Source organism: Choloepus didactylus, chromosome 20 (assembly GCF_015220235.1).
Source record: "Choloepus didactylus isolate mChoDid1 chromosome 20, mChoDid1.pri, whole genome shotgun sequence".
Classification (NCBI taxonomy): domain Eukaryota; kingdom Metazoa; phylum Chordata; class Mammalia; order Pilosa; family Megalonychidae; genus Choloepus; species Choloepus didactylus.
In genome coordinates, this window is record NC_051326.1 from 26,714,349 (window position 1) to 26,730,381 (window position 16,033).

At 38.5% G+C, this 16,033-nt stretch overlaps 1 protein-coding gene and 1 pseudogene across 2 annotated transcripts in view; both read left to right on the top strand.

Annotated features, from left to right (window-relative positions):
• XPO7 (exportin 7) overlaps positions 1-16,033 on the top strand; it is a 99,571-nt gene that overhangs the window by 24,301 nt on the left and 59,237 nt on the right. For both annotated transcript variants that reach the window (XM_037812519.1, XM_037812520.1), the window contains exon 2: positions 12,620-12,651. In XM_037812519.1, coding sequence (XP_037668447.1) covers positions 12,620-12,651 — 32 coding nt within the window. The remainder of the gene's footprint in view (positions 1-12,619; positions 12,652-16,033) is intronic.
• On the top strand, positions 7,909-12,125 carry LOC119516956 (annotated as a pseudogene).

A 16,033-nucleotide genomic window follows, 5' to 3' on the forward strand; every position in this document is an offset into this window, starting at 1 on the left:
ATCAGCAATTTTATTCCACCATTGCTTTTGTACCATTGGTGCACCATTTGTGCAAATGTCAATGCAGTGAAAAAGGCTAATAATGTCTTAGTATTATTATGAAAATAGCTTGGATTTTATGAACCTCCTGAAAGACTTCTCAGTAATAACTCCAGGGGTCCATGGGACCACGCTTTGAGAACCATGGAACCAGTGAACTTTGTGGATGCTTATTAGCTGTTTTATTCAGCACTCGTCTTGGCTATTTTTTGAGAAACATGAAAATAACTACTTGTGTTTTTAAGGAATTGGCACATGATGCAGCTTTCCTGGGCTTATAAAAATTAAGAACTTGATTTTTTTGGCAGTTCCTTTTGGGTGTCATCAGTTAAATAAAATATTTAGGGGTGGTACAGTGATTCACAGTATGTTTCAAAATATTCTTTTTCACATCATCTGAGAAATGTATAGCCCCCTGTATTCTTTGGATTTCCATAATTGAATACATTTCTCCCACAAGTGTTTGTTGCCTGTACTTTGTTTGAAGAAATAGATTTAAGGCTATGAAAGCAGATTTTGGTAGCATTAGGAAAGAGCAATTTTATTAAACACACACAACATCCCTTTTCTCCTTCCCAAGGGTAACTTAATACAAAATCCTCTTTCTTCCTTCCCATTTTCCTTCCAGTGAGGGTGGGGCTAGAGAAGAGTTCTCATTTTATCCTCAAATATCTCAAACATTTAAGAGAAATTCTACTATAATTTTTTTATAAAAAAATTCTATGAGTTATTTATTGACTGCTACATTTTCAACACTGGGTTAAATATTAGATTATAGATAAGTTATAAATTCATTAAACAAAGAGAATGAGGCAATACATGGTTAAGTATAAAAATGTATATTGTTAAGTTCAGTGTTGCACTAGAGACATCAGTACAGTCTGGAATATTCAGAAAAGGGATATGTTATAGACAGAAAAATATCTGAATTTCAGCAAAGCATTTGACAGAATCTCTCAAAATGCCCTCATAGACAGTGGGTAGTTGGCTAAAATGTAAAATTTAACACCATCTCAAATATTTGTGGAATCAGTGAGTAACTAACTGGTTTAATGTCCATACCCAAGAGTGCTACTCAATGGATCATTGACAGTTAGGGACAAGGTATCTGCTGTAGTTCAGGGCTCTGACCATGGGCTTGTCCTGTTCAGTATTTTTATTAGTAACTTAGACAAGGACATTTATTCAGTATGCATCTATTGAATACTTTCGGTGAGTTATATATTCCAAAATGCCCTTAAAAATCAAAAACAATTATATATCCTATCATTTAATCTCAAAGGGTAATAAAGGAACTGTCATAAACAAGTAATTGATGGAATAAAAATAAAAGTTTAATATGCTGATCATATATATGGGGGAGGGGGGATTTGGTAATAGAGCTAGAAATTCTCAGAACAAAGTCTCCAAATCTGACAAGATAATATTTTATACAGATAAATGCAAGATCCTTCATGTAGGTATGGGACAACTACGTGGGTATGAAATGGGAGAGATCTAGTTTAACATGATGTTTGAAAAAAAGAGGACTTCCTTAATTTCTAGCAATATGGCAGGGTACATTATCTGAAAATTCGTCTACTATAGAACACCCAGAAATGTTTAGTAAAATACTCAAATAAATCCTTTTAAATACATAGCAGACCTTAACCAAAAAAAGTAAGGTAAATCCCTTGTGAGCAAAAATGAGTAGGAAGATGAAGTTCCTTTTCCTGTTTTATGTCAAACTTAATTTTTCTGAAGTGCCGTATCACTATGAATAGATCCTTTTTGAATTTCAATAAGTGACTTAATTACATTGACAACTTGCAAGAAGTAAAGGAAATCTCCACACACAAACACCCCAATTAATTAATTAATTTAAATGAATACATTCAAACTGGAGTCTCGAGTAGTGAAGCAAAAGCGGCCTTCGAGTCAAATACCAAAACTAAACGCTTGAGCTTGCTGCAAGGTGAGGAAGCTAAAGCCGAGATTTCCATTTTAATCCAGGACACTAAAAAGCGGCTAAAGTTGTTAGCACTCCCTGGCCACTAACAGAAACAGGGAAGTGTAGGTACTTAGAATTTCCACAGATTTTTGTCAACCAGTTATGCACTTACAAACAAAAATCACCTACACGCACACACACAGACACACAGAACAAGCCACCACAAATGAGATTCAGCAGAAACAATAACAGATTTAGATTACACCACCCCCCACCCCCCATCACCACCACCCCCACACACACACACCAGATGCTGACTTCAGATACCGGAAAATCATCAGACATAAAATTTTAAAATTAATTAAACTGTATGAAATATTTAATAAAATATACCTTTAGAAGGAAAAATGAGCAAGCAGAAAGTAAGCATAGAAAATGATAACACATTTTATTTGAGAGTTAGAGAACTAGAAGATCTGAAGAAATTATTCAGAATAAAGCACTGGGAGACTGTGCCAGTTTGAAGCTTTTGTGTACCCCAGAAGAGCCATGATCTTTTTAATCCAGTCATGTCGGGTGGAATCTTTTGATTGACTGTTTCCATGAAGAAGTGACCCACCCAACTGGGTGAGACCTTTTTTTAGATAATTTTCATGGAGGTGTGACCCCACCCATCCAGTGATTAGTTCAGTGGAGTACTTTAAGAGAGCTCAGAGAAGTTGAGAGAGACATTTTGGAGAAAAGCTAAGAGCTGACACAGATGCTTGGAGATGCAGACAGAAAGGAAGAGGCTAAGCTAAGAGATGAAGCCCAGAGTTGCCCCAGAGAAGCTAAGAGAGGATCCCAAGATGCTGAGAGAGAAATGCCCTGGGAGAACAAGCAAGGATGCTCAGGAGCTGAGAGAGAAAAGCTAAGAAAGATAGAAGCCTAGAGACATTTTGGAGAAAGCTGTTTTGAAATGCAACCTGAGAGCAAAGGGCTGGAGATGCCAGCCATGTGCCTTCCCAACTGAGAGAGGTGTTCGGACGCCATCGGCCTTTCTTCAGTGAAGGTATCCTCTCGATGATGCCTTAGTTGGGACACTTTTATGGCCTTAGAACTGTAAATTTGTAACCTAATAAATCCCTTTTTTAAATGCCAATCCATTTCTCCTATTTTGCATAATAGCAGCTTTAAAAGCAAACTGGAACAGAGATGAAGACACGAAAATTATGAAAGGTTATATGGAGGACAGAATATCTAGCACAGCTAGGAAGAAAGAATGGAGTAAAGAATCACTGAGCATGAAGATATGTCATATAGAGACTTCAAAAACTGAGACACACAGAAAAAGAATGAAAAAAACAAAACGGAATATCCAAGAACTGTAGGACAATTACAAAATGTGTAATACATGCATAATGGGCATACAACCAGGAGAAGAGAGAAAGGGACAGAAGAAACGTTTGACATAGTAATAGCTGAGAATTCTCCAAAATAAATGACAGACACCAAACCACAGATCCAGGAATCTGAGAAGACCAAGCAGAATAAATGCCAAAAGATCTACATCTAGGCATATATTCAAACATCAGAAAATCAAAGACAAAAAAAGAAAATCTTGAAAGAAGTCAGAGGGAAAAAAAAAACCCTTACCCACAGAAGAATAAGGAAGAGAATTACATCAGACTTCTCTGCTGATGCCATGTAAGTAAGAAGAGAGTGGAGTGAAATATTTATGGTTTGAAAAGAAAAAAATCCCACCAACACAGGATTCTGTACCAGTGAAATTATCCTTTGTATGTGAAAGAAAAATAGACTTTCTCAAACCAAAAGTGAGGGAATTTGTCACCAGTAGACCTGCCTTGCAAGAAATGTTAAAATTTCTTCAGAGACTTTGTGGCTCATACTCCCTTTATCCAGTGTATGGACAGATGAGTAGAAAAATGGGGGCAAAAATTAAATGAAAAATAGGTTGGGATGGGGGAATGGAATGTTTTATGTGTTTTTCTTTTGTTTTGTTTTTATTCTTATTTATTTAGGAGTAAGGAAAGTGTTCAGAAATTGATTGTGGTGATGAATTTACAACTATATGATGGTACTGCGAACAATTGATTGTACACTGGATGATTGTATGGTACGTGAATATATTTCAGTAAAATAAATTTTTTTTTTTTAAAAAAAAGCTCTTCAGTGAAAAAGAAAATGATGTAGTTCACAAAACCAGATCTACATTAAGAAAGGAAGATCATTCAAAAAAGAATAAATGAAGGCAACATAAAATCTTTTATTTTTCTCATTCTTAACATTAGAAGAGAACAGTTTGTTCAAAATAATAGCAACAATATATCAGATAGTTAAGTTTATGGGTAAATTAAATGATGGCAGCAGTGGGACAAGGGGTTGGGAGAGAGGAATTGATAATGCTCTATCATTGGGTACCTGCATTACCTGTAAAGTGGTATAGTATTACTAAAAGCAGACTTAAAGGAGCTATAAATGTGTTTTGCAAACTCTAGGGCAACGAGTAAAAGGATTTTAAAAAGAAGTATAACTGATAGGCTCAGAGAAGAGAGAAAATAAAATCATAGTAAATGCTCAAATGACACAGGAGAAGATAGAAAAAGAGTGGAAGATGAAAAAGAAAGAACAGGCAATGAATAGAAAACAATTTTAAACTCGGAAGATTGGGGGGTTACATTTTTTTATTGAAATATATTCACATACCGGACAATCATCCAAAGTGTAAAACAGTTGTTCACAGTATCATCATACAGTTGTACATTCATCACCACAATCAATTTTTGAACATTTTCATTGCTCCAGAAAATAAAAATAAGGATAAAAATAAAAGTAAAAACAACACCCAAAACATCCCATGCCTCTTCTCCGCCCTATTATTCATTTACTTTTTGTCCCCATTTTACTACTTATATGTCCATACACTGGGTAAAGGGATTGTGAGCCATAAGGTTTTCACAATCACATGGTCATACCGTATAAGCTATATAGTTATACAGTCATCTTCAAGAATCAAGGATACTGGGTTGCAGTTCAACAGTTTCAGATATTTCCTTCTAATTCTAATAAACTAAAAACTGAAAAGAGTTATCTATGCGTGAGAGTTACCTCCAGAATGACCTCTCAATTCCATTTGAAATCTCTCAGCCACTGAAACTTTATTTTGTCTCATTTCTCTTCCCCCTTTTGGTCCAGAAGTCTTTCTCAATCACAAAGCAGGGTCCCGGCTTATCTCTGGAAGTCACATCCCATGTTGGCAGGAAATTTATACCACTGGGAGTCATGTCCCACGTAGGGGGGAGTGCAGTGAGTTTACCTGTTGAGTTGGCTTAGAGAGAGGGGCCACATGTGAACAATAAAAGAGGTTCTCTGGGGGTGACTGTTAGGCACAGTTATGAATAGGCTCAGCCTCTCCTTTGCAGTAACAAGCTTCATAAGGGCAAGTGCCAAGATCAAGGTCTCGGCCTACTAAGCCGTTAGTCCCCAATGCTTGTGAGAATCTCAGGAATTCCTCAGCTGGGGAATTTTCCCCGGACCCTCAAGGGGGCTTTGCAAATACTTTTTATTCTCTGCCCAAATTACTCTGGGTTGTATCGGGGCTTCATGCTAACCTGTACAAACCAACAAGATCTCACTCCCTAGTCAAGGTTCCATGTAATTATGGTATTTGAGTAAACTGACCATACAAGTTAAATTGTATAGTGTGCTGTAGAAAATACAGATTTTGCACCAAATAAACATCTCTTCCTTTGGTCTCACACAGAAGCCAAAGTTTTAAAACAGTTAATATCATCCTCTACCCTTTAGTCTAATCTACCCCAGTCTTAACTAAGTCCATTGCATTCATATCTCCAATTGAAGTCTGATCTCCTTTTCAGCCTCTTAAACAGTTGATTCATGGAGCAGTGCTGACACTCACAGCAGGCAAACTCTGGCTCTGAGTCCCAGGTACACCTGAAGCTCAAGGAGACTGACCACATCACAAACAAACAGCTTAGCATCTCAAAATTTAGAAATAACTGTTATAACTCATAAATAGACATGACTGCTATAAGAGCTTACAATCTAGGAACCTTTACATAAGTCTTCCCCTGATAACCCATGCTCCCAGATTCAATTCTCAGAGTTTGCACATTATTATTAGTTCATATTAGTGAGGCATTATAATGTTTGTCTTTTCATTTCTGGCCTATTGCAGTCAACTGCTGTCCTCAGGATCCATTCACCTAGTTGCATACCTCACAACTTCTTTCCTTCTTGCCACTCCTTCATGTAAAAACATTCTTATATTTGTACATTTAATCACACTCAGTGACCACTCTAGGTTTCACTAAGTTACGCAGTCCCAGTCTTTATCTTCTCTCTTTCCTTCTGGTATCATACATAGCCCTAACCTTCCTCTTTCAACCATATACACAGTCATCTTTTTTCAGCGTACTTACAATATTGTGCTACCGTCACATAGGATTGTGCTATCCACTTCTGGATCTATACAATCAGCCCTCTAGAACATTCTATACTCTTTCAACATCAAATGCCCAATCTCTACCCTTTAATATTTCTTATAGAGGAGGTCTCCTGTTCATGAACTCTATCAGTGTGTGTTTATCTGTGAATATTTTAAATTCACCCTCATTTTTGAAGGACAGTTTTGCCAGGTATAGGATTCTTGGTTGGCAGTTTTTCTTTTTCAGTATCTTGAATATATCATACCACTGCCTTCTCTCCTCCATGGTTTCTGCTGAGAGATCCCCACTTAGTCTTATCAAGCTTCCCTTGTATGTGATAGGTTGCTTTTCTCTTGCTGTTTTCAGAATTCTCTCTTTGTCTTTGACATTTGAATATCTGATTAGTAAGTATCTTGGATTAGGTCTTTTTGGATCAGTTCTGTTTGGGATGCACTGTGCTTCTTGGACCGTTCATCTAGTTTCATACCTCACAACTTTCTTTTTTATTTCTTTCATAAGAGTTGGGAAATTTTCATTGATTATTTCCTCTTGTTATTCTTTCTGCCCCCTTTCCCTTCTCTTCTCCTTCTGGGACACCCATAACATGTATATTTGTGCACTTCGTGTTGTCATCAGTTCCCTGAGACCCTGTTCATATTTTTCCATTCTTTTCCCTATCTGTCCCTTTGTGTGCAGTATTTCAGATGTCCAGTCCTCCAGCTCACTGATCTCTTCTTCTGCCTCTCCAAGTCTGCTGTTGAATGTCTTCATTGTGTTTTTCATCTCTTCTGTTGTGCCTTTAATTCCTGTAAGTTCCGCCATTTGTTTTTTCAAGCTTACGAATTCTTCCTTATGATCACCCAGTGTCTTCCTTGTATTCTTCATTTGTTTTGTCATATTCTCTCTCAACTCGTTGATTTGATTTAGAAGATTTGTTTGAACATCTATAATTTGTTGTTTCAACTCCTGAATCTCAGTTGAGGTGTTAATTTCTTCCTTTAACTGGGCCATATCTTTCCATTTCCTGATGTGGTTCGTGATTTTTTGCTGTCCAGGCATCTGATTTTCTTGATTGGTTTGTTCTGGGGGTTGTTTTCTTTCTTTTGCCTAAGGTTTTCTTGTTGGTTGTCTTTGATCTCTATCTTTTCTTTGTTTCTCTCCCTGGCCAGTTGTCAGATTGGTTCTGCTTCCCAGTCCCCCCCCCCCCCCCAAAATCGGGTACCCACTGTGGCCTGCCACAGGGACAGGAAGTAGGCACTAGGCACCCCAGCAAGTTCAGTGTATGTGGTAATACAAATCTGCTGGCTCCCAGTAGTGCTCTATTTTCCACCGGCTAGCAAGATCTGGGTTTGTTTTGGAGCCCGATTTCTCAGCCAAAACAGAGCCGGATTTCCATATAAGGCATGTAGACCACCTCCTGTGCTAAGAAAGGGTCTGAAGCATCTTTTTTAAAAGTCTCCTTTCCCTTGCACTTTCTGGACTATCCAGCAGATGGCGGTGTTTGATATCTTAATTGCCATCCGAAGCTGCCTTGCATCTGAGCACAGGCTGCTTCTACACACAGGTGGGCTGAAACTGTGGGATTCCTATGCCCTCACTTTGCCAGCCAAAATCTGGCTCGATGTGGGGCTCCACCTGTGGCAAAGTACTCCCTTATCTGTCCCAGCACTCCAGCTGTCTCCAAGGCAAGGAAATGGCTGCTGGGTGCTGCTTCCCTCAAGGGTTGGGGAAGTGCTTTCAGACCCAGGGCTGGAGACAGTCTCTGTCCATGTTTTCTCAGTCTCTTTGTCCCTCACTGATCTGGGCCTTGGAATTGTTCTCCCCTGTCCACCAGGTCTTTGAACAGTGAGGGTATTTTTCACTGCTGTAAGAGATTTTAAATCTGTGTCCCTAGTGGGAGGGGTCCCATCTGCTGATTCTGTGCCTCTGAGACTGAGTGAAGGGGACGGGAGAGGACTGGCTGGTCTCGGACAGAAGATTCGTACCTGATATTTCTTCTCTTTCTTCAGTTTGGCATTTGCAGAGACTTCTTCCAGTCTATGTCCTCCTCCAGAGTTTCAGACAATTCGGATTTGTCTTTTTTTTCATTGACTCTCTGGAGAGAAGTTTTCAGTAGCTCTTTGTGTCACCTTGTTGATGACGTCACCCAGCACAGAAGATATTAATCCAACTATATCAGTAATCATTTTAAATGTGAATGATCTAAATACACCAAATGAAAGACACTATCAGAGTGACTAATAAAAACAAGATCCAACTACATGTTATCTACCAAAATGAGCAAAAAGCAAAAAACTAGAGTGGTAAGTGGACCTGAAAACACAGGGGAAGAATGAAAAAGATGATTTGAAAGCCACAGAGACCAGAGGAGTAATGGAAAGTAGATTTGGAATAGGTAGAATGAAGTCAGATTATTTTCCAAATTGTAAAAGGTCTTTCAGTAATATCTTAACCTAAAAGTGAAATGCAGCCCATAAATACAGGCAGAATACAAATTGCAAAGTGCTTTGAAGGAGTTTTAAAGTATTTTTATAAACTGGGATGTATCACTGAAATTGCCAGTTTTGAGGATCAAGAATGACTGGGTCTTTGGTAATTTCATATGGTTCATCCATATGAGTGAAAATTGGGAAATTGGGCTTTTTGGGGTTTGTTATTGTTTTATTCACCTAAAAGTATTAGTAGGCCAGAATTTAACATCCTTTTAAAAGCAGCTGTGCCAAAATCTCTGTGAATTCAGTATTTTACATACCAGAAGATGGTCTCAGGCTACAAGTATACATAGGATTATGACAGTAGGGACAGGGCCATGTTTCATGTTGGTCCTGGGGATGCTGTGAATTTCTTCTACAGGAGAAACGATTGAATTTTTTCAACTGTATCAGTAGCACAGTATTTTTGTATGAATAGTGAGAGACTTCTGAACAGTAATTAACTACACACATTTTGAAGTAAAAAAATTTAAAAACTCAAAAAAAAAAAAAAAAGGATTCTTATAAAGCCAGTTGGTACCCTAAACAGTATAGGGTACTGAATGTGTGAACTCATCCATAATTAGTTGCTACCAGGAGATACTTCCCTAAGATGGCAGCAGTAGCAAATTAGGTGTTGTGAGATGGGAACAGATGAAAATTTCTACAACTCAAAATAATTTTCTAAGTGTTTGTCAAACTCTGTTTAGAACTCTAGATGCCCTATTACTGGTTTCTGTTTTGCTGTTGAATTACACTTTGCAGAAAAACCTCATTAGCAGACACAATAATTCCAGAAATCAATGTTATAGGCAAAATTAATTATTACCACCCTGTGAAGTTTAATTTCCACATTTATAATTTAGTGAGTTTTCTACCTAGTCCATCACAAGTGTTCCTGACTTAACCAATTTTCGCTCTTTGGGATTCAGTTCACTTTGCTCCTGCAACCATCAAAAACCTACCCAGAGGAAGCTGCTCTGCAGTTGGCTGCACAGGATGGAGAGGCTGGGGGTAGAGCTGTAGGGGGTAGGCGGCCGAGAACGTGGCTCCAGGCATGAACTTCAGGGCGACTGGCAGCTGGCTAGGCACACCAGGGCCTCAGGAGCTCAGCAGCCCCCCTCAGTGATCCAAACCAGAGCATCACATTACATTTAGCCTGCCTTGTTTTTAACTGCAGTTCATGAGCAAGTGGTGCCATAGAAAATTGCTCATCCAGAGTTCTAGTACACGTGGATCTGGATTGCTTTTATGCACAAGTAGAATTGATCTCAAATCCAGAACTGAAGGGCAAACCTTTAGGAGTTCAGCAGAAATGTTTGGTGGTTATGTGCAACCATGAAGCCAGGAAACTTGGAGTTAAGAAGCTTATGAATGTCAGAGATGCAAAAGAAAAGTGTAACAGCTGATAATAGTTAATGGAGAAGAATTGACCCATTACAGAGAGATGTCATATAAGGTTACAGGTATTGGCTATAAAAGGACCAAATGTCTTGAAGCACTGGATATCAGTAGTGTGCATGATCTACAAACCTTTTCATCCAAAATATTCGAGAAGGAATTAGGAATTTCAGTTGCTCAGCGTATCCAGAAGCTCAGTTTTGGAGAGGATGACTCTCCTGTGATGTCCCCAGGACCACCTCAGTGCACTTTCTAGTGGAATACAATAACTTGCAGATAAAGAGTTACTATAAAAGTGAACTAAATGGCTCAAACTAAGCACCAAGAGTACTTTAGTGAAGAATATTGATTTAAAAAGTGTTCCTCAGAAGTCGAAGCCAAAAAAAAGATGGAAGAACTACTTGCTAGTGTTTTGAACAGATTATGCCAAGCTGGAAGGAAGCCACATACTATAAGATTAATAATCCGTAGGTATTCATCTGAGAAGCACTGTAGTCGTGAGAGTCATCAGCACCCTGTTCCATCCCATGTGATTCAGAAGTTAGGGACGGAATTATTTCGTGATGACCCCAATAGTTGATACACTTAATGAAGCTTTTTCATTGAATTTGAAGATGCTGTTTCACCTTACCCTTCTAAGTATGTGTTTCTGCAATCTTAAAGCAGTTAATACTGCTAAGAAAGGACCTATTGATTATTATTTAACACCATCATTATCAACAACTTCATGCTCTGGCAAGCGCAATTTTGAAATGAAAGACAATCATATGGAAGATTATTCAGAAGACAAAAAACAAACTGGGATTTTCTACCAGTGGAAGAATGGCAAGTATAAGAACTGTGGAGTCTCCACTAGATACTACAAATTTTTCTAAAGAAAAAGACATTAATGAATTCTTACTCTGTTCACTTCCAGAGGGTATTGACCAAGTAGTCTTTAAGCAGCTTCCGGTAGACATTGAAGAAGAAATCCTTTCTGGAAAATCTAGAGAAAAATTTCAAGGGAAAGGAAGTTTGAGTTGTCTATTACATGTCTCCAGGGGAGTATATTACCTTTCTTTTCTACAAAACAGATGCAAGATAGTCCATCAAATCCTAAAGACCATTTATCCAATAACAAATAGGTATCCTCTGTATCTCACTGTGAACCGGGAACATCAGGCTTGAATAGCAGTAGGTCCTCTTATCTGTCTAGCCACAAGGATTATCCACATTATTTAGAAAGTGGATTAAAAGATGAACAAATGAGTCAAGGACCTAAAGAAACTCAGGGGTTCCATTTTTCAAATACAAACCCTGCTGTATGTCTGTTTTCCGTTCATTTTTCCAAATTTGCAAAATGAGCAACTTTTCCCTAAAAATCACACTACAGATAGCCATAAGCAGCCCATAGCAACAGGCTGTCGTCATGAAGCACTTAGAGAAAATAGAGAGCAAGATTCTGCAGAGGAGAAAATACTTTTCCTTCTGATATTGATCCTGAAGTTTTAAGTTTTACACCAGAAGAGGTGCAAAAAGTACTTTTGACTGAATGGAAGAGAACAGGATCTTATTTCCAAATTTTACATAAATAGGCATGTTCAGGAAAAAGGTCTAACAAGTGAGGGAAATACCATTGTTCTCAGATTAGCAGTTTACTAAGCTTTTCTAAATTAAACTATCAGATATTCAATAATGTAGGAATCTAATGTAAAATGTTTCCAATAAGGCAAGAAGAATTAAGAGAAGGAACTTCCTATACCAAGCATAAAAATATTCATAACAGAAGAAATAATGTAAAATATTATCTTCCTCTTGTTTCTAAACCTATTTTTTAATTCAGTTTTATGGAGATACATTCACATACTATATATGTGTACAATCAGCTGTTCACAGTACCATCATATAGTTGTGCATTCATCACCCTAATCTATTTTTGAACATTTTCCTTACACCAGAAAGAATAAAAATAAGAATAAAAAATAAAAGTAAAAAAGAACACCCAGATCATCCCCCCCATCCCACCCTATTTTTCATTTAGTTTTTGTCCCCATTTTTCTACTCTTCCATCCATATACTGGATAAAGGGAATGTGATCCACAAGGTTTTCACAATCACACTGTCACCCCATGTAAGCTACATAGTTACACAGTCGTCTTCAAGAATCAAGGCTACTGGGTTGCAGTTTGATAGTTTCAGGTATTTACTTCTAGCTATTGCAATACACTAAAACCTAAAAAGGGATAGCTATACAGTGCATAAGAATGTCCACCAGAGTAACCTCTCAACTCCATTTGAAATTTCTGAGCCACTGGAACTTTATTTTGTTTCATTTCTTTTCCCCCTTTCAGACAAGAAGATGTTCTCAATCCCAGGATGCCAGGTACCTAAAGCTATTTTATATTGCTTTTCAATAAAAAGAATATCATGGTCCCAAAAAAAAAAAAAAAAAAAAAAAACCCAACCCCAGGGATCATTAACTCATTGCCTACCCAAAGGCAATTGCTAGCATAACTGTGTTTCTCAGAAGTCTACATATAGAATACCATGAAACTGAAAAATAACTGTTAGATTCTTATTACCAATCAAATAAGTTATTTTTATGCATTAATTCTTCCAAAATAGTTACAGAAAGGCTTAGTACTTGAGGATTGGTTAAAAGCGATCTGGTGAAAAAGAGTCTTTACTGTATCTTTAAAGGCCACATGCTCCATGGCTTTGTTTCTCTCATGTAATAGCCAAGGTATCCCGGTTGCTGCTCTAAATCTTTTTGTCTTTGCCAGCAGTCATTTTAATCATGCCAAGGGCAATGTTTTTAAAAAATACTCTACCTCACAGTGTTCAGGTCTCTCACTCTCATATATTTAGTTCTAAATTTTATTGAACATTTTTTATTATTTTTGGTAGGGAAATAAAGATAGAAGTTTACTTTATTGCAGTTTTGAAAGTTTTATATTTCTGAAGAAAATGTAGATAGTAATGAACACTTTCCTTTAAGCCTAATTAGCAAAGTAGGAACAAATTTCAGTTCCAGAATATTTACATAGGTCATTCTTACTGGGATCTAGGATTTGTTTCATTTTGTTTGAGTTTAAAAAAAGAAGCATCCTTATTAGGTGGTTTTTATTTTTGACCTAACACAGCTATACCCTAAAAGATTTCAGTATTCAGTTGAACTGAATGTATCTAAAATCATAGAATCGTTAGAAATAGTTTCTTTAATCTCATTTGCTCCATAGGCTTTGAAGGACATTTTCAAAGAAACCCTTGCCTAAAGATTTAATTAGCGTTTGAACCATTCATTGAAGGAACATTTCATGTTACTAAACTAAGGGGCTAATTTTTGATTCCCTAAATTTATTAAAGAGAAAAGTATATTGCTCTCCCTGTCAAAAAAACTAAACTTTGTTGGTGAGGTTACGTGAAGATGTTTAGGTTGCATAGTGTCTGTTTCTGGGAATATTACAGTTGTTTTCATCTCACCTGCTAGATTGCCTATTTAGTTTCAAGTTATCTTTATTAGTCTGCACGTGTTACATGGACTTTCCTTGGACTAATTCAAATTGAAGTATCTTGATATTGATGACAAATAATTTTTTAAAAAGCGATTGATTAAATATCATATAGAGAATGCAAACACATATTTGAATCAACTTGCAAAATTTATATTTGCCTATTATGTTTTAAGTTGATAATTTTATTATTTTACCTTCAATTTGTTTAGAAAATGAGATAGATATAAAGTATCTAGCACACAGTCAATACCCAGGAAAGGCATAGTCTTTCCCTTTTGAGAACTTGCATGTATCGTCTTATCCATAGAGTACCCTTGTTAGGAGAGGTAAGTAGATTTACTTACCTCTTTGGTTAACTCCCTCTACCTTTGCTCATTTTTCACCTTTCTCTGAGGCCTACCTTCACTATAGTATTGAATACAGCAGCCTGCATCTCTTCCTCCTCCCATTCCCACAAATACCCTCTTAATCTTCCTCTCTTTTTCCCATAGTATTTATCATTTTCTAACATACCCTGTAATTCATTTATTATGTTTGTTATTATTTGTCTCCCTTCACTAGAATGTCAGCTCCAAGAAGGCAGGGATATTTATCTGTTTTGTTTACTGATGTATCTCAAATATTTTGAACGTTGCTTGGCAAGTAGGCGTTCAGATGTTTATTCAATGAATGAGTCCTGTTTCACATGTGATAGAATGGAGATATTCAAGAGTTAGGGAACTTCAGTGTCACATAAATAATCTAGCAGAGCTGCTTGTAAAACCACCGGTTAGAGGCGGGGCAAGATGGCAGACTGGTGAGCTGTAAGTTTTAGTTACTCCTCCAGGAAAGTAGGTAAAAAGCCAGGAACTGCGTGGACTGGACACCACAGAGCAATCTGACTTTGGGCATACTTCATACAACACTCATGAAAACGTGGAACTGCTGAGATCAGCGAAATCTGTAAGTTTTTGCGGCCAGGGGACCCGCGCCCCTCCCTGCCAGGCTCAGTCCCGTGGGAGGAGGGGCTGTCAGCTCCGGGAAGGAGAAGGGAGAACTGCAGTGGCTCCTCTTATGGGAAACTCATTCTACTGATTCAAACTCCAACCATAGATAGACTGAGACCAGACACCAGAGACTCTGAGAGCAGCCAGCCCAGCAGAGAGGAGACAGGCATAGAAAAAAAACAACACGAAAAACTCCAAAATAAAAGCGGAAGATTTTTGGAGTTCTGGTGAACATAGAAGGGGGAAGGGCAGAGCTCAAGCCCGAGCTCAGGCCCTGAGGCGCATATGCAAATCCCGAAGAAAAGCTGATCTCTCTGCCCTGTGGACCTTTCCTTAATGACCCTGGTTGCTTTGTCTATTAGCATTTCAATAACCCATTAGATCTCTGAGGAGGGCCGTTTTTTTTTATTTATTTTTTTTTTTTTAATCCTTTTTTCTTTTTCTAAAACAATTACTCTAAGAAGCCCAATACAGAAAGCTTCAAAGAATTGCAATTTGGGCACGTCAAGTCAAGAGCAAAACTAAGAGAGCTCTGAGACAAAAGGAAGTAATCCAGTGGCTGAGAAAATTCAATAAACAACACAACTTCCCAAGAAAAGGGGGGTGTCCGCTCACAGCCACCATCCTGGTGGACAGGAAACATTCCTGCCCATTGCCAGCCCCATAGCCCAGAGCTGCCCCAGACAACCCAGTGTGACGGAAGTGCTTCAAATAACAGGCACACACCACAAAACTGGGCGTGGACATTAGCCTTCCCTGCAACCTCAGCTGAATGTCCCAGAGCTGGGAAGGTGGAGCAGTGTGAATTAACAAAGCCCCATTCAGCCATCATTTGAGCAGACTGGGAGCCTCCCAACACAGCCCAGCAGCCCAGAACTGCCCTGGGGGGACGGCACTCACCTGTGACATAGCACAGTCATCCCTCAACAGAGGACCCGGGGTGCACAGCCTGGAAGAGGGGCCCACTTGCAAGTCTCAGGAGCCATACGCCAATACCAAAGACTTGTGGGTCAGTGGCAGAGACAAACTGTGGCAGGACTGAACTGAAGGATTAGACTATTGCAGCAGCTTTAAAACTCTAGGATCATCAGGGAGATTTGATTGTTAGGGCCACCCCCCCTCCCCGACTGCCCAGAAACACGCCCCACATACAGGGCAGGCAACACCAACTACACACGCAAGCTTGGTACACCAATTGGGCCCCACAAGACGCACTCCCCCACTCACCAAAAAGGCTAAGCAGGGGAGAACTGGCTTGTGGAGA